The sequence below is a fragment of the Rutilus rutilus genome, assembly GCF_951802725.1.
Source record: "Rutilus rutilus genome assembly, chromosome: 5".
In the NCBI taxonomy this organism is placed as follows: Eukaryota; Metazoa; Chordata; class Actinopteri; order Cypriniformes; family Leuciscidae; genus Rutilus; species Rutilus rutilus.
In genome coordinates, this window is record NC_140213.1 from 13,236,775 (window position 1) to 13,255,403 (window position 18,629).

The 18,629-nt window shown below is 37.6% G+C and overlaps 1 protein-coding gene across 9 annotated transcripts in view; it reads right to left on the reverse strand.

Annotated features, from left to right (window-relative positions):
• Nucleotides 1–18,629, reverse strand: part of LOC311290850 (uncharacterized protein) — a 43,585-nt gene that overhangs the window by 17,212 nt on the left and 7,744 nt on the right. For 3 of the 9 annotated variants that reach the window (XM_084409560.1, XM_084409559.1, XM_084409558.1), the window contains exons 7-16: nt 18,387–18,478; nt 18,020–18,170; nt 14,240–14,337; nt 10,790–10,898; nt 9,238–9,371; nt 6,465–6,512; nt 4,210–4,319; nt 3,907–4,075; nt 3,377–3,481; nt 24–3,224 (exon numbers count right to left, since the gene is read on the reverse strand). In XM_084409560.1, the coding sequence (XP_084265686.1) occupies nt 24–3,224; nt 3,377–3,481; nt 3,907–4,075; nt 4,210–4,319; nt 6,465–6,512; nt 9,238–9,371; nt 10,790–10,898; nt 14,240–14,337; nt 18,020–18,170; nt 18,387–18,478 (4,217 nt within the window). Of the gene's footprint in view, nt 1–23; nt 3,225–3,376; nt 3,482–3,906; nt 4,076–4,209; nt 4,320–6,464; nt 6,513–9,237; nt 9,372–10,789; nt 10,899–14,239; nt 14,383–18,019; nt 18,171–18,386; nt 18,479–18,629 lie in introns of all 9 variants that reach the window. The other 6 variants (XM_084409564.1, XM_084409562.1, XM_084409563.1 and 3 more) reach the window with 4 other exon arrangements.

Genomic DNA, 18,629 nt, shown 5'->3' on the forward strand with positions numbered 1-18,629 from the left:
AGGATATTACATTAAGCACTAACCAGGATGTGGAGCTTCTCTCTGTCCATTGTCTTATCTTCCTCCACTTCATTCACGGTGCTGGATTGCCACTTGTGTTGTACCTGGTCCTGAATTCTCTGAATCTGATAACTGGAATTTCTGCAGATCTCTTCCTTTTCCAGGACCAATTTACAGACCTCTTCTTCCTTTAATAATTTTTCATTGGTAACTTTAATCAACTCCTGTTTGGTGAAATGATATTCCTCTTGAAGTCTCTTGTATAGTTCATCCAGTTTCTGCATTTGTGACTGAGCAGCAAATGTGATTAGTTCCTTCTCCGCTTGTTTTTCTCGGAGTTGTGTGATCTCTGAGGTTAATTGCTCTATTTTAAAGTTCAGTTGGGAAATAGTGTTTTCCAGTTCTGATGAACTATCTTGCAAGCACAGATACCTCTCTTTTTCCTGCATCAATAAAGAATCCTTTTCATTAATGATGCTGATGAGATGGTTATTCTTCTCTTGTAAGTTATGTAATTCCCCCTGAAATTTAGCAATTACACCCATTTCTAATTTCAGTCTGGCTTCAGATGCCTCTGATTGTGTCAACAACGTAGTCTTGACCTGAGAAAACTCTTTATCTTTATTTAACAGCAAAACATCTTTGTTTTGCAAAGCTGTCTGCAAATTCTGAGTCTCTTCATGTAGCTCAGAGATCACTGTTATTTTCTGAGTGATTTGGTCCTCACTTTCCAACAGTTTGACTTGCATCTTATTTACATACATCTCCTGCATTCTGAAAACGTTTTCTTTTTCCTGCAGAGTGAGTTGTAAAGCTTCAAGATGAGATTGCTCCGATTTGAACTGTTCTGCCAAAGATGTGAGTTCCACTCTTTTGCCAGCCAATTCATTTTGTAGAGAAGTGATTATCGCTTGTTGTCTAAATATTTCTTCCATTGAATTCTTCAGTTCAGATTTAATTGCAATATTTTGGTCATTCATTGCCTGAAAACTATCCTGATATTCCACAACCTCTATTTGTTTCAGTCTCAACTCCTCTTTTAGCCTTACATTTTCTGTCAAATGCATCTCTAAAGTATCTTTTAAATTTGCATGCTTCACAATATTTGTATTCATAATGCCAAGCTGACTAGTTAGTGAAAGCAGTGACTCATTTCTTTTGTACAATTCTTCTGAGTGATTGTGACATTCAAGATTGGTTTCTCTTAAAGTGCTTTCTTTCACTTCCAAGTCCTTTTTCAGAGAGCTTATCTCTTGTTGAAGGGTAAAAACAAGTTCTCTTTCATGACTAAGTTCCTTTTGTAGCAAAATACTTGTATTTGATTCTGTCTGCAGCAGCATGTCTTTCTCTGTCAGGCCTGATTTATGTTCATTAGCTTGTTGTTGAAGTATGGATATACGAACTTGTAAATCCTTGAGTTGGTGCCGATAAGCTTCCATTTGTGTACTTTGGTCTGTTAAGACCTTTTCTTTTTCAAGGACAATATGGTTGTATTGAATGACTTGAGAAATGGAGGATTCAAGTTCTCTCCTAAGATGATCTACTTCCTCTTTAGTCTCCCTGAGACAATGTGAGAGGGCTGCACATTCTGAAGACTTTTCCTGTAAGGTCTCAGCTCCAGACTGCTGTTTCTGTTGAATAACTTTGTATTCCTCTACTTGCAAAAGCAAACCTTCCTTTTGCTTAAGTAAACCTTCTATGATTTTGCGGTTTTCCACATCTTGCGATTCAAAAATCAAGATTTTGTTTTGTAATGTCTCTCTCTCCTTTTTTGTTTCTGTGAGTGACTTCATCTGTTCATTCATTTGTTTCTGAAGGTACTTGTTCTGTTCATCAAGACTGATGATTTTAGAAGAAAGTTCTTCATTTTCTTTGAGAGTTAATGTGACCTTGCTGTTCATCTCAAGCATTTCCTTTTGTTTCTCTTCAAACATTTCTTGTAATTGTTGAGCTTGTCTACTCAATGTCTCATTGAGTCTGACAACAGAATCTTTTTCTAACAAAATCTCAGCCATTGATTGCTTGTTTTGTTTAAGTTCTTTGTTCAATTCAGTTCCTCTGAGAGCTAGCTCTTCCTTATCCATCTGCAAGTCTTCTGTTGTTTTAACACTTTCTAACAGCTGCAGTTCAACTTCAGATATTTTGCTTACCAACCTTTTGTTTTCATCTGAAACATCAGAAAGAGACTGGCCACTAGTCTCAATTTCCCTCTTTAATTGACAATTGTCATTAGTGAGGCTTTTGACTTGTAAAAGCAAGTTGGAATTCTGATCTTGCACAGCTTGTATTTCCTCCTTAGCATTATCCAGAAGCTGCTTTTGTCTTGTAAGCTCCCCCAAATTCTGCTCAAGTGATTCTTGAAGTTTCTTGTTGTTATCGTTCACAGATTCAAAACTCTCAATTTTAACAGACAAATCTTTCTCAAGGGTTTCTTTTGCTAAATCTCGAATCTTGAGTTCTTTGTTAAATCTATCCCTCTCTGCTACTGTCTCCTCTTGAACAGCCTTCAGTTTCTGCTCCAATAGGAATATTATCTTTGACTTGTCTTGGACATCTTGCTTAAGCTGCTCTTGACATTCAACCTGCTCCTCAAGCTTTCTAGAGAACATCAAAAGCTCACTTTTATGTTTGCTGACTTCACCAAGCAATTTATTACATTCCTCTTTGTCAAATTCTTTTTCATGCACTTGTTCTCTTTCCAGTAGGTGATCTTTGACATTCATACTCAACTTCTGTATTTCCATGCGGAGATCCTGAATTGTTTTCTTGTCGTCCTCTGTTTGCTTTGTGAAGTCTTTAATTTCATCACTCTTTGACTCAACTTCTTTTTTCGCTACCTTTAGATCACTTTCAGTTCTCTTCAATTGTTCAATCAGCTGAGGTATTAACACATTAAAAAACTGTTGGTCAGAAAGCTGTGGGTCTCTAAAGATTTGAACATCCCGTTCGACTTTATTCAGCACATCCTCATTGAGCTTAATTTCCTGTTTTAATTCATGGATTTGCTCTGAATATTCTGCTGTGATGGATGATAAAGCCAGGATTTCTTTGTCCTTGTCAGTGATGACATCTTGAAGTCTATCAATTTCCCGCTCACAGCTCTGCAAGTCATGAACCAGCTGTGCTCTTTCTTCCATATGAGCTGTGTTCAGTCTGTCAAGATCATCGTTTGTTTGAGCCAGATCACTCTGTAATGATTCTATAGTTGCCTCTTGTTTCTGCATCTGAAACAATACAAAAAATGAATGTAAATGACATGTTAATGAACTTTACAAGAAGAAATAATTGTATATATGGTCAAAATATAATTGTCAAACTTGCACATAAAAACAAACAAACATTCAAGAAAAGAACAATCATGTCGGTGAGATGTTACCTTGTCTTTCAGTACACTAAGTTTGAGTGTCAGCTCCGCAACAGTTGCTTTCATCTCTGAGTTTTCCTTCTCAAAGGTGCTGCATGTCTTCTTAACTTCAGCCAGCTGCATAGCAAGGTAGTCTCAATTACTTTAGAAATGCTAGGTTTAAAAATCACATGTCTTATCTTCAATGTGCGACACTGATCTTGATGCTTGGGTCGGTACTAAATTATGTTTTTAAAAAACTAAAATGGATGCTGAATGCAAGAAAGTCTTTAAAAGCTCTGCAATGCTTGTAAAATCACATTCATATGTTAAAACAGTTAATTATTATTTTTTTAATATATATTCTGCCTGAGTGGTGAAGAAGAGGTGTTATTTTTTTGTTGCAATTATTGGACATGTATACATTTATTGTCAACTTGAAATATGTGTGACCAACTGCTGAAATGGAGCTCAATAAATATCCAATGATGAGTCCCCAAAATAGATAATGTCATCTTGTTAAACATACACACATTATTTCAATACAGTTCACATTTACCCACATTGTGTTCAGTTTGAAGAAGTTTGTCAGCGGTGTCTTGCTGTTGTTTTTCTTTTGTCTCTAAAGCCTCCCTCAGACTCTCAATACATTCCAGTTTCTCTGAGGTTCTGGCAAGCGTGTGCTCCTTTTCCATGAGCGAGGACTCCAGACACTCCTGTGTGCTGCTCAGTCTGTCAACAGATGTGTTAAGAAATTGTTTTTATGGCTTTTGAACACAATATTTGTGAATTACAATGTTACAAAACAGATACGAATATTGGAATGTTTATGTAATTAGGCCTCAGAAGCTCATTTTAGAGCTTACCCTTGGAGTTGTTTGTTCAGACCGGTGATGAGCAGCTGATGCTTTTCTGCGTCTTTAATCTGCTGACTGCGAAGGCCGGCGACCTGTGCCTGCAGCCGCTCAGACTCATTCTGACAGACAAGATGACAGATCATAAAGATACAAGGAAAACAGCAAAAACGCACCCCACGGCACAACTGCGTGTCATGTCGGCATAGTAGACAAATGTGGCTTAACCTAGGGCTGCACAGTAATGAAAAAAATATGAATTGCTCATTGTTGATCATTAGTGCAAAACAAAAACCTGATCCTTGTAGTGGACCAAGAGGTGAACCAAGTGAAAAAGGACCCAAATCTCTTATTGGTAACTCAAATCCTTATTGGTCTTAGACCCTCTTTGTGTTCATACTTTTTGGACCATGTCTAATACAATGGTTGGTGTCTGATGGCTATTAGGGATGTTACCCGATGACTGTTTGACCGATGGTTGACCGTATCAACGTTAACCGATCAAAGTTGTCGGTAGTCGGTAAAAAAAAAAAAAAATTGATCTCTAAATTAGGCTATTATAGACAATGGACTAAACGCTACTACAGTTAGCCATCTCATTCCAAGATCTTTTTGTGTGAAGTGAACAAATCCCGCACTCAATTTTTCATAACTCGCCTGTTTGTACTTAATAAACCAATAAAAACATTTGACGCGAGGTCACAGCGTTTGGGTTCGCGCGCTCACAAGGTTTGCGAAAAGTAAAGGCTACAGGCTAAAACACTCGAGGTTAGAGCCAGGGCAGACGACAGGATGAAGAAAAGTAGTGTGTGGGACCATTTCACCAAAAAGAATGACACAGATGTAAGTTGCAACTTGTGTGATACAGTGCTTAAATACAGTAGTAGCACATCATCTATGATGTAAGGTGATGATGATCATCATCTTTCTTTATTATTGTTAGCACTACCTCAAACTAAAGCGGCGTCTCTTCGGAGCTGTCATTTTCTTAAATGAGCCGCGGCAACGTTTCAAATAAGCTTCTAACGCTAGACAAACGCCTTTATTTTCAACGCGATCAGCTTGTACCCAAACCATTTCGAAACTAAGGAGCCATTTGTCCTCTGATTACATACAAGCTCCTCGGCGCCGCGTTTGCTGGACTCATGTTTCGCGCTGTAGGGGATTTAAAAAAAGTGACGTGAGTGAAAGGGCGGCAGTGTGTGTGTGAGCGGGAGGCAGAGCGGCAAAGAGATGCGACAGAGTTGCGAAATTGCAGGCGCGGCTCGAAATGGCTGTTATTTCAAATAGCGTAGCATATTTTAAACTAATCGGTTAACCGGTTTCAACCGGCTAATGAGGCTCGGTGGTCGGTCAAGAAATTTTTTCGTTTTCGCCATCCCTAATGGCTATACCCTCCAAAATGCGACCCCATTCACTCACCTCCGTGAAGTTGGCAAAAACAAACGTTTGTGCTGGTTTGGTGTTTGAGATATTGAACATTATTTTATGGATGTGTGACATCACTCTCAGTGCCATTCGCTTGTGCTCGGTTCGTGTCGTTCATGCTGCGTTCACACCAAACGCGAATCTGCGTCAAAATTCGCGCCTGCCGCGTCTAGTTATACGGCTAAATTTGTCTCTTTCACCCGGTTGCCGTTGAGAAATCTCAGATTCGATTGTAGGTTTTACAAGTTCAACATGGGTTATAGGTCGAAAGTTGAATGAACGAGTACTTATGTCCTTTCGATTTCTTACAGGTTGAGTTGTTGTTGCCCATAACACGCTAGCATTCTGCTAATGAACGCTGATTGGTCAGTGAAGGACTGATTACGACCAGAGATACCGTTTGATGGCATCGTGGCATCCGAAGCGGGACCAGAAACAAACTGGCCCTGGCACGCAATAGCACGCCCAGCCCTGGCCCGACAGTGGAAACGCAGCTATTGGTCCTCTTGTTTGGATAAGAAAAAAAATTCAAACTGAATTTTATACTGAAAGTGAGCAAAGTACACAATCTCACAAAAACTGGATTAGTTCTAAATAGTATGCTATAATCTTTAAGATAACGGTTTACAATTAGCTAATCGTGGCAGCCAAAAACATAACTCACAATTATATTTTTGATTATTTGTGCAGCCCTAGCTTAACTCAAACTGTTAAAAATCACTACACACCCTATTTGTGAACTGCACACTTATTACTGTGTGAAGAGGACGGTGATGAGTACAAAGAGAAGGTTACACGATCAGACGTGTTTTTGGAAGCTTACACAAACATAAACAGACCTGAGATGTGGACAATGCTTGATCACCTTCATCTAAACCAAACGTTGCCTGCGTTAGAGGAGTGTTGCATATAGTTCACTCAATATACAGGTAATTAACTGGCAATCAAATTATACATCATACAAAGATTCAACAAGGTGTAAAAAAAAAATATTCAGAAACTGACCTTTCAATAAGCCTCTGCATCTTAAAAATATGAGTGACAAAACACACATGGGCAACTCTTGCTGTCAACCTATTATGTTGTATGATTTTGTAGGTCTGTGATAGTTTTAAGTTTAAATTTACAGAGATGATAAAAAAATATGGTAAATGTTGTAGCAATTACTGTACAATATTGTCCTGAGAAGCTAAACAGAGGTTTTTTTTTTCTTTTTCTAAATCAAATATTTTTTTTCTGATTGTACAAGAGTGTACTATCATTACATATTTCTCTATTAAACATTTTTTATTTCAAACATTATTTATTTTATAAAGGTATTTATAAAGTAAAAAAAAAAAAAAAAGCACTGGAAAATCAATTTAAAGGGATACTCCACTTTTTTCGGAAATATGCTCATTTTACAACTCCCCCAGAGTTAAACAGTTGAGTTTTACCGTTTTAGAATCCATTCAGCCGAACTCCGGGTCTGACGGTACCACTTTTAGCATAGCTTAGCATAGATCATTGATTCAGACGAGTCCAGTAGCATTTCTTTCAAAATTACCAAAGAGTTTCAATATTTTTCCTATTTAAAACTTGACTCTTCTGTAGTTAAACCGTGTACTAAGATCGACGGAAAATGAAAAGTTGCGATTTTCTAAGCTTATATGGCTAGGAACTACTCTCATTCCGGCGTAATAATCAAGGAACTGTGCGGCCGTACCATGGGTGCAGCAGGCGTAGTGATATGACGCAGCGCCTGAAAATAGGTCTAATAGGTTAGACAAACTTAGTCCCGGTCACGTTGGAAGAAGTTACCGAGCTGGGGACTATTTTCAGGCGCTGCGTCATATCACTACGCCTGCTGCACCCATGGTACGGCCGCACAGTTCCTTGATTATTACGCCGGAATGAGAGTAGTTCCTAGCCATATAAGCTTAGAAAATCGCAACTTTTCATTTTCCGTCGATCTTAGTACACGGTTTAACTACAGAAGAGTCAAGTTTTAAATAGGAAAAATATTGAAACTCTTTGGTCATTTTGAAAGAAATGCTACTGGACTCGTCTGAATCAATGATCTATGCTAAGCTATGCTAAAAGTGGTACCGTCAGACCCGGAGTTCGGCTGAATGGATTCTAAAACGGTAAAACTCAACTGTTTAACTCTGGGGGAGTTGTAAAATGAGCATATTTCCGAAAAAAGTGGAGTATCCCTTTAAGGGGGCAAATATTATCCCTTAATGCAGTGGTTCTCAAACTTTTTAGAGTGGAGTACCCCCTGAGGCACTTAATATCCTTCTGCGTACCCCCTCTCTTCCACTTAGACTGCAGTCACACCTTTACCATTAAGAGACAATATTTGCTCCATTAAATCGCATTTTTTACCTTTATAAAATACATAATGCTAATAATAATTACAAAATTAAACAAATCTTCAATCGAGAAATATGCAATGATGGTAAAAACAAAGTGATACTTTTAAATATTAAACTAAAACCACTGGTAGGTTAAGTCACTGTCTTTATGAGTGAATCATTTATTCATTTAGTAACGAAGCAAGTGGCTGTATGTATGAATAGGTAATTGAATCATTGACTTTGACGATTCGTTCAAAGCCGAAGATTCGTTCATGAAAACACCGGTGTGTGTTGCAGTTCTGCTGTGGCTTTCGTTGGAACTATTATTTTGTTGCAAAATGAGCAAAAAATACTCTTTAAACTGAACATCGCTTAATATTACCTTTTCGTTTCCTGAACTGTTGTAAAAAAATCAATGTTACATTTGCAATCGTGTGGAAATTCAGAAACGTTGCATTCTTGCTCGTATAATATATGATCAATGTTAAAAACAAGAACTCACACAGGGTATGTTTTTGTATCGAAGAGTGTTTGAATCTTAAATCGATCTCTATGCACAGTCAGTGTCTATTTTTGATCTTCATGCTAGTAAGTGCTAAATCCCCACTTTTACAAAGGTACACTGTCGAGAACGGCAGTAACGTACTGCGATTTGCTGAGGTAATTTGATTGGATGTCATGTATTTACTGCATTTTACCTACTAGAAATACTTGCAGTTTTAATGTCATTAAGGTGGGTTAGAATTAAATGAAGGTCAAAACTCAGCATTTTGTTCACGTACCCCAGTTTGAGAACCACTGCCTTAATGGAAAAGCTGTGACTGCAGTCTAAGTGGAAGAGACGGGGTACGCAGAAGAATGTTAAATGCCTCAGGGGATACGCCACTAAAAAGTTAGGGAACCACTGTTCTAAATTATACCTCAAACAAAACTACTGTATATCAACAGAGAGCACACATCTTCGTTTGGACAACTTTGGTACTGATTTTTGGAATCAATTATCATGATTACACTTGTCTTTCATTAAATCGGATGGGACGAATCGCTTCTGCGCGGATTATAGAAAGTTAACTAAAGTGACTAGGCATGATTCATTTCCACTTTATTTAATTATTTTTAAGGCATTTCAATCCAGTAATTTCTCTCTGCATGATTTACAGCAGCAGTAACCGAGAAAGCGGGCTTAGCAAAAGGTCAGTTGGCAAGCAGTGTAATTGCTGACACTTATAACGATAGTGCCTTAATACGTACAGTCCAAACACTTTCTGTGTACCTGTAGTAATTCAATGCGAGCCTGAAGTTGCAGACGGTCTTCTAGATCTCCACATTGTTTCTCAAGGACCAAAATCTGCTCCTGTAGTTGGTTTCTCTCCAGTTCAAGCTCCTCAACAACAGACCTCAAACCATCTAAACAAGTGAAAAAACAAACAAAAAGTTCATCCACGTGAATAATGACAAATAAAGTGAATGTATTGATTTATATGTTTTACATTAGTTCTCTTTCACCAATCATTCTTTATTTTGTGTTGAGCAAAATATTTAACAAACACAAAAACAAAAACGCACATCACCAGCAAAGTGGATGCTCAACCAAAAAATCAAGCAGAATCAAAAGATAGAGAGATATCACTCTGAGAAGAATTAATGGATAATCTTAATTTAGCAATCCAATTCCGCAAATATTTTCATAATGACATGGCCATCTGGAATGAAGAAAGTAAGGACTTATTGTTCAACCTGATTCATATTCAAAATGGTAAGCAAGCGCTGCTTTGTTTACGGTTTGTACATTTGCAGCTTCAGTTTCCCTTTTTGAAAGACTACTGCCAGCTGCTGGTATAAACAGTTATTTCCTCTCATGTAGGCACAGAGAGTATGTGTTAGTTGGCCGCTGGCTGTAGACTTTGCAATGTGTTAAAGTGCAACTTTGTGGTCCAGACGCAAGAGATGTGAGACAACAACACAGTAGGCTTTTGTCGTCACTAGTCGGTTTAGTGTGTCACGGGCTTAACACAGAATCATGATTAATTGAATACATCAATTAATAGTTGTTAGTTCCTGTTAATAAAAACCTTAATGATGTTGTTATAATTACAGCAGAAATACCAGATTAAATATTTTAAAAATTGGGAGCCTTTGAGTCAAAAAGGTTCAGAACCACTGATTTGAATTGGTGTAAAAAAAAACACACATAAAAGCATCTGCTAAATGTGTATTTTCTAATTTGCATTAGACACTGTATAGCTAACGTGAGTTAATAAATAATAAGTTAGTTGTTTGGATAACACTTTAGAATAAGGTTCATTAGTTAACTTGAACTATTAATAAACTGCACTTCTACAGCATTTATTAATCTTTGTTAATGTTAATTTCAACATTTACTAATACATTATTAAAATCAAGAGTTGCATTAGTTAACATTAGTCAATGCACTGTGAACCAACATGAACTGCTGTATTTTTATTAACTAACGTTAAAGATGAACAAATACAGCAATAAATATATTGCTCATGGTTAGTTCATGTAAGTTAATACATTAACTAATGTTAACAAATGAACCTTATTGTAAAGTGTTACCTTTGTTTGGAATGGAAAAAATGGTTAATGAAAGAAGGTAAATCCCTCCAAATGTACATATAATCTAATATGTACATTTAATATGATCCACTTGGACAATCATTCTTATAATGTCAATGTGAAATGCATTGGCTGGTGCCCCGAGGTAAAAAGAGGAAGGTCATCATACTGGTGTGTGACCAAACCAAGACCAAAAACTGCACAGATCAAACATTTAGAACACGGACAGTGTCTAGTGAGTTTCACACCTGTATCTGTAGCACTGTGCTGTGGCCACCATCCACCCATATTCTCTCCATTCACATCGCAATCACTGGGACCTATCGGGTCTTGCCTATTATGAAATTCCAAGTCTTCCTGTAGAAAGAAATAAAAAAAAATTTTTTTACTACCACTTCTTTAAAATGAACAAATAATTACTTCTACGTGAGTGGGGGAAAAAGCTAAAAATTAGAGAGTTATTTGTGTCATCATTTATACTCACCCTCAAGTCCTTCCAAACCTGTATGGCTTTCTTTCATTCTTCCACATCTTCAAACTTTGAGATTCAAGATTGGTTAAAATACTTTTTTTTTTTTTTAACTAAGGATGTGCCCGATGCCAAATACCTTATTCGTAAAAGCACGGATAATGGCTTTAAAACTAATTGTACCGAATAATAGGAAAAATATTCAGCAGACAAATTTGCTGGATAACACTGGAACGTCGTGTTTGCGTTCACACAGAACAATTTCCCGGCAATTTGCACCTTTACACGTTAGCAGTAGCAATTAAATGCGTTAAGTATTTTACTTATCTTGTATTTTATTTATTTTTCATACATTGGTGTGCTGTGTATACATTGTTTGTGTTGTGTATTGTGTTGTGTGTTGTACTGTAGCACTTTGCCCAGGACAAATTTCCCCTCGGGGACAAATAAAGTTTATCCTTATCCTATCGTATCGCGCTGTGTGAAAGGGGCTGAATCATACACATTTTCTACTACTTGATATGTCCTTTATACCTTTTACGATTTGATACATGACATGTTTCTCTGGCTCTCTATCTCTCAGTGATCAGGGTTGAGAAGAAACAGCCAAGTAATTGTAGTGCAGATCAGAAAATGGTAAAGGGACGGAAAGCAGCAGGAAGGAGCACGCATTACAAATTTGGTTTTCAAGGCATGACATGGACCAGAAGTTCACACAAAGCCATCATGATAACTAGAGTGCAAATTACCATGACAAACAGGTTTTTAAAAATTATTTTAAGAAATTATAATTCATGGGTTAAGCATGCTCCCCATATTCTCTTGACAAAAATTTGTCACAAGAATTTTGATTTGTCAAAGTATTGTAAAGATACAAGTTAATTAATTGGTCGTTCTCTGAAATGTTATACACTTTTGATTTATTTATTCTAAAACAAGGCATGAATACGGAATGATTTTTTGTAATGTAATGTGCCGGCACATAGTCTGTATCTCATATACTTTCTTAATGCCTTACACCATTAAATATGGTATCACATGGATGGAATATGCATAGTAAAACGAGTTGTTGAAAGCTCCATATATGGTTATTTCGGGAAGGAGATGGGGTGGAGACACATTAACGCACAATCTTCCGCTGACTGGGTTTTATAGAGGGAATTTTGCGCAGGTTCTGGCATACTTAGCAAATTCTAGCTTTTGCACACGAACGTTTTATACTCGAGGCCCCAGGACTTTCTGAGGATGCACATACATTTTGTAAAATGATGCCAAAAGGGGGCGCTACAACACTTCAACTCCGGAACTGTATTATCTATGAAGTTGAAAACTGTAGCTAATAACTCCACAACAGTGTTATTTCATCTTAATCCTCGAAGCTGTTCAATTCGCACAAAACGTATTTATCAAGTTGCCAGACAAGACAAAGTATTGCCATCCATTTAAAATGAAGAGACAAATTGTCTATTGTACATAGAATAAAACAAATTCAAAGACACTTAAAAGACTCATATTTGAAAAGAGGCATGGCCATTGAATAACTCTAATATATTTTAACATTTTGTATTATTGTTTTAATTATAAGATATTTAAATATTTATCGGGAAAGGCTACTGAGCTGGGACTTGGACTCGGGTCGCCCGAAGTGCAACAGCATTAAATGTCAGAGCACTGTCTACGAGGCAATCAGCTCCGACGATTAGAAGTATAATTAGAATAAAAAAATATTTATTTTATGAGTTATAGAAGGTATATTTGTTAAATGACAACAATGAAGGGAATATAATTATATTTAAAACAGGATTCTAGTGTAATTCTATGAACTTCTGGTTAAAGCCCTGCCCACTTCTGGTTTTAACCGAATACAAATACAGATAAAAATGATTTTGCATTTGTTATAAATACAGATATTGTCTCCATTGCACACCCCTAGTTATAACTTTTGGCTACACTGACAACCCTGACAGCACATCTTTGTTTGAATGTAACGCATATGTGAATGACACTTGAGAAAGGGAAAGGGTTTCAGTGAACAAAGTCTTAAATCATATGGTGTCAGAAGATACTTATTTTTCACACATGTCAATATGGACTACTTGTATAATCCTTTTTTTTTTCTTTTTTTTTTTAGAGCCTGGTAACTGTATGATTATATTACTGTATATGGAAGAAAGCAGCATTAACATTCTTCAAATCATCTACTTTCTGTTAAAAAAAGTCAAGAAAAAGTCATACAAGTTTGAAATGACAAGGCCAAGTGAATGGTTTAAATTAAATTTTTTGCTAAACTACAACTTTGCAACACAGCAAAAATGTAAAGCGACTAAATACAGATGGGTGACAAATTAAAGTTAAATCTGAGGGAACCCATGGCTGGGTGTGTGGGTGTGTGTGTGTGTGTGTAGGTGTGTGTGTGTGTGTGTGTGTGTCACCTTTTTGACTCAAAGGCTCCTCATTGCCCAAAACAAAATTAGAAAGCCCACCCCCATTGAATGTGCATGACCTTTATAGTGGAAAAGGATTTATATATACACTAATATATATATATATATATATATATATATATATATATATATATATATATATATATATATATATACACTAATATATATATATATATATATATATATATATATATATATATATATATATATATATATATATATATAATTTATTTTTTTAACTCAAATTTCAACCGAATAAAATGTTTTAGAACTTGGCGTAACTAGAAAAAAATATAAAAATGGCAATGGAGTTTTAAAATTTAAACACTGCCTTAGAGGGACAGGTCACTGTAAATCAATACAAAGTTGTTCTGAGAGCTCAGCTTTATCCGATGATGAAACATTTCTATCCTGATGGGAGTGGTCTCATCCATGATGACAATGCACCCCTCCACAGGACACAAGCATTCACTGAATGACTTGAGAATAAAAATGATGCAAAACATATGCTGTGCCTTTGCAGTCACCAGGATCTCAACCCAACTAAACACCTATGAGAGATTTTGGACTGGCAGAAAGCACTATCATCAAAACGCTCGTTCAAATCTTTTGGAAGAATGGTGTTCAATCCCTCCAGTAGGAGGGATCCAGGTGCTTTTGGAATCAATACCAAAGTGACGGCGTCAATCTGGCGGCACGTGGTGGCCTAAAACCTGACTAAGACACATATTCCTTTAATTTGTCACTCATCTGTATGTAATTTATGTAGTAACTTTAGTTCATACCTGCAGGCTGCGTGGGGTGAAATATTTAGGCTTCCTGCTTTTCAGTCCATGGGCCTGGGCCAACTCCTCCTCCACTTCCTGTTGCCGATTGGCTAATGCTGGATCGGAGCAGCCAGGAAACAACCAGTCATCCTCAATCAGTTTTGTGCCACAAGACAAAGGTAATGGATCAAATATATTTAAGAGCAGAGTACAAAATCAGGGTTGAGGAGAGACAGCCAGGTAATTCTAGTGCAGATCAGAGAGTGGTAAAGGGACGGAAAGCAGCAGGAAGGAGCACGGTTTTCAAGGCATGACTACGGAACAGAAGTCCACACAAAGCCATTATATTAATTAAAGTGCAAATTACCATGATAAACATGTTTTTGAAGATATTTTTAAGAAGTTATGACAATTCGTCTCGGTCAATATGTGGATAAACATCACCTGAAGTGATACTTCTCTTTCTCTCACACTCCCCGTCAGGTTGGGAAGGGTGGGGGTACTGGGTCTTTTCATTTCCAACAGATAGAAACACTCAACTTTCTCTTCTCTATACAACAATAATTCTTTTGAGTTTCATACAGTTACTGTCACAATTCCTGTAAAACTCCATATTGTATCCACATTTATCTCCCTCCATGTCAGCTGGGAAACTTTCTAGAGGAGCTGGCTGTGCTGCTGTTCTCATTCCCTGAGGATGGCAGCCCACACTTGAAGTCTTTAGCTACTTAAAACATCCATCTTTAGAAGCCTATGAGCAATTCTGAGAGAAAACACTATACTTTTCTGCATGACTTTTCTGTATACGCCTAACCCATTTCTGGTTCATTTGTCGAAAATGCTGTATTTTGGTCTAGTCTGACTACAGGACGAGTTCACACTGAATGCAACAGTAACATCTGGCAAAATGCAGTGTGTTGTTTGATGACATCATGTGATTTTTCTATGGAAACCTCAAGTTGCAATTTTCCCCCAAATATTTCCAAAATTATGAATTATAAAGAATTTGAGGAGTCTGTTTCAGTTAGTGGAAAATACGTATCAGTAAGCACCAGGTTTTAAACCAACAGACAATAAGAGGGCACAACAAATAAATATAAACAACAAAACTGGACCCCACTGAATTGTCTGGAGGAAAAAAAAACTATCATCATTTACTCACCTCCATGTTGTTCCAAACTTGTATCATATTTTTTCCATGAAAGGTGTTCACAAAAAAAATACCCTACTAAGTGTAACTGTATGAACAAAATAAATAAACACATACATACATACAGTGAGGCCTAAAGGCTGATTTATACTTCTGCATCGGACCTACGCCGGACCCTCTACGCTGTAGTCTACGCGTTGGTTTTCATTTATACTTCTGCGTCGTTGTCCATGTTGACGTGCAATTACACATGCAGAGGGAGCATGTGAAACCCAAGGGAGGGGTTCTAGCAGACCAATCACAGCACTTGCGTCCACGTAGAATTGACGTGTCGTTACATTTTTGGAGAGGTGCACGTGAAGGTACGCCGAAGGGTGCGCGTGCTACACACAGCCTACGACGTAGCTACGGCGTGAGTTTCGACGCAGAAGTATAAATTGGGCTTAAGACATTTTTCAAAAAATCTTCTTTTTTCAAGAAAGTCATACGGGTTCCGAATGACATGAGGGTGAGTAAATGATCACAGAATTTAAACGGCTGAAAGCCTGAACTTTACAACATCACATGAACAGTTCCTAATGGTTCATTTTATAGCACAGACTTGTGCAGAGATTAAAGTCAGGTAATTGGAAAAAGGAAGACAAAATGACAGATGAAGGACAGGACCCCATGAGCCAGCCTCGTCTGTACTGCCAGAGTTTCCTTAGAGGAGGAAAAGTTGCAGAAAACTACTGGTAGTACAGACAGGGGCAAACGATGGAGGCAATGAAACCTGCATGCACAAAACTGATGGGAAACTGTTCTCAGTGGCTGCACCCATCATGCAGAGCAGGAACAGAGGCAGAGATGGGGAGGAGGAGGGTCTCAGGGCCAATAGGTGGGAGAGAAGTGTTACAAAACAAATGTAATCAAAAAAACATTTTGAAACTCATTAAGCATGCCACCATGTCAGTAAGGCTCATTTCACACTAGATGCGTGTAGCAGGAGCAGAGTAGAAGCGGCAGTGCCGTGCAGAATCTATTTTTGCTGCTCAGCTCACGCTCAGTTAAAGCAACACTGTATTATTCATGATTGACATGATTTTTTTTTTAATTTTCACATAAAAGTATATAAGTGAAGTCTAATGTGTTTCTAATATGACTTTCATCAGTGTGTAAATGTAAGCATGTTCAACCAATTTAAATTATAGCTTAAAAAACATGCTAAAACAAATTTATCATATCAAACTACACAGTTTATACAATACATTTATATCAAATTATTTTGTTCAACATGTTATATGATTATATGGCATAAGTACGTAGGAGGAGGGAACATTGTCATATCACAGCAGCGAATGCTGCTATCGTAAACAAAAGAACGTGATAGGCTGACAATGATTGGAGGACTAAAGCGTCAGCTAAAGTTCGGTTGCACGCTAGAAATGATGCCAGTCTGAAAGCACAATGGGCACAAGCTGCTTCGGCTTTGCATTCTGCTCACGCTTCCAGTGTGAAAACAGGTGTAAGAAACCCAAATATCGCAGACATTTTTGTAAAGGGTTTATCCTCTTTCACAATTCATAGCAAGTAAGGACAACAGAATCTGTTAACAAATGGATAAATAAACAAATGGTAAGCAAATTTCACGCACTTGCGCAGACATCCCACCCTGCAAAAACTCATTTCCAGGAGATGGCACAACACCCCTGCAAAATCTGAACTCAAGAGGTCAGAGAAAATGCATTAGAAACACGTGATACTACCAGGAGTAATGGTAATGCGTCTTGGCTGACCACTTAGCATCTTAATACCAGGTGGAAACAGGCTTTCTCTCTCACTCGCTCGATTTCTGGGATATTGCATATAATATGTGGCCTTCAGGAAGCCGCTATCAATATGCGGGAGACTCCCGGACCTTCCGGGAGAGGTGGGAATCGCGGGATGTGCCAACAAAACAGACAAACCAGAGCAAAAGCAATCAGGTGTCAAATTTATATGAAATCAATGATGAAAACTTATGAATTACAGTTTCAAGCTTATGAAGACTGCTCCACCAAAACGTTCATTTAAATCTAAGTTATGTTTGCAATAGCAAAATAATAAACAACACAATATAGAAACGCATCTTTTAAATGTGTGGTCTCATGCTGCTCACCATAGAAGCAAGGACACTGGACGCGCAAGTACAGTACAGGACTGTAAGTACAGTCAAGTACAGCATGTTAATGTGCTTGTGTTTCTTACAAAAATTTTCAAGAAGTTGGACCCTTGGTGGGTTTTCACTCTTGTTTCAGATGTCTCAAAGTGGTTCACTGAACTGAACAACAGACAAGAGAGGCATCATAGCCACTGAGGTGCTCGAAGTATGGCTCGCTTCAAACACACAATAAAGGGCTGTCAAAGCAACTAAGGGCTGTTTTACAAGAAAATACTATTTCAGTCTTACTACCTAAAAAGCACTGCGGTTTTAATATAGCTAATAAAATGTCACTGGTATACCCTGCAACACTTGACCATGTAGACATGCACGTGCACCCGGGGACTATTATGTCACAATTGATCATGCTTTCTGCTTTGTCTACCTAACAGCTGTCATTACTTTTTATGTAGAATCTATGATTTGCCTTTTTGAAACACTTGTGAATGTATAGCATATGCATCCTCACCCTCTCTCTCCTCCTCGATGTGGCTTATTCTGAAGGACATGGCGTTCTTCTCGTGACCCTGATCTCGAACCCTCTCTGCCTCCGTCACCATGGTAACCATTTCTTGCCACTCCATCACCTGCACATCATCCATGCTGCAGGTCTCACTCCCCTGTTATCAGAAATATATACTGTATACACAATTCAACCCACTTCACATGACTAGTGAGGCTAGTTAAATACTATTGTTAACTTTTAAAAGTGCCATTTGAACACTCTAGTGACAAATGCTAAATAAAACTGGAAATGGCTGTCCCTTACAGTGGTTTAATCATTGCTTTTATAATAAAGTCATAAAAGTAAAGAAGTCAAATAAATAAATCATTGCCTGTGATGCTGCTCTCTTGGTCACCTGCTCAAGGTCAGCCTGCATCTTCCTCTGCTGTTCCTTATATTCCATAAGCTGTTTCTGCAGTTCATCTGTCAATACAACAAAATCTTACCATAAGACAACATGCAAATTAGGGATAGACACAAGTACCCACATTCTCGAGAACTTGGAAGTGATTAGTCCAAATGAATGGTTGATGCATTTTGTTTGTTTGTGGCTATTTTCATGGCAAGAAAAATG